Here is a 638-nt window from a genome sequence, read left to right on the forward strand (position 1 = left end):
TAAACCAGCAGGAGCGAGCAGCAGCAGCAGCAGCAGCAGCATGTTTCAGAGGATGGCCAGCATCGACGAAGCCATGGAAGATGGGCAAAACCCTCTCTCTCGAAAAAAAGAAGAAAGAGTGCTAACTCATCCGCCTCCTCCTACAACGCTCTGGGTGGGATGACGTGTGACGGTGCGCGCGAACGATGAGGGTGAGCGGGCGGAGCAGCAGAGAAGAAGAACATACCTTTCACCAGGTTCAGCCATGGTGGCTCTCCGCAAATCGCCAGGTCGTGCGTGCTTATGTGTGGCGATCGTGACGAGACTGCTAGCCTGTCGGGTAATGGATGCAATGCTACCAGTAGAGCGCCGGCAAAAAAAAAAAAAGTATCGTCGGCGTTGAGGAGGGGGAAGGAGTGGAAGATTGAGAAAGGAATGGATTGGGGGGGGGAAACAAATATATCGGAGTAGTTAGTTGACGGTACGTCGTAGTATGGTTAGAGGTACTACTACTACGGAGTAGCGATAGTAGTACGAGTACTCGGTAGTATCAGCAGTATTACGAGGTACGAGTACGGAGTAATATCATTAGTGCTCGTAGTAAGTGAGGAGGAAGAAGAAGAGGAAGATTGAACAAGGGGACATGCCCGGTGGGGTCA

At 51.7% G+C, this 638-nt stretch overlaps 1 protein-coding gene across 1 annotated transcript in view; it reads right to left on the minus strand.

Annotated features, from left to right (window-relative positions):
• The window catches only part of GMORB2_5151 (oxysterol-binding protein 1), a gene marked incomplete at both ends in the record, with an annotated part of 4,465 nt that extends 4,219 nt beyond the window's left edge, over positions 1 to 246 (minus strand). The window contains one exon of the mRNA XM_035467125.1: positions 227 to 246. Within this exon, the coding sequence (XP_035323137.1) occupies positions 227 to 246 (20 nt within the window). The remainder of the gene's footprint in view (positions 1 to 226) is intronic.
• Positions 247 to 638: the final 392 nt, after the last annotated feature.

The sequence above is a fragment of the Geosmithia morbida genome (assembly GCF_012550715.1).
Source record: "Geosmithia morbida isolate 1262 chromosome Unknown scaffold_3, whole genome shotgun sequence".
Classification (NCBI taxonomy): Eukaryota; Fungi; Ascomycota; class Sordariomycetes; order Hypocreales; family Bionectriaceae; genus Geosmithia; species Geosmithia morbida.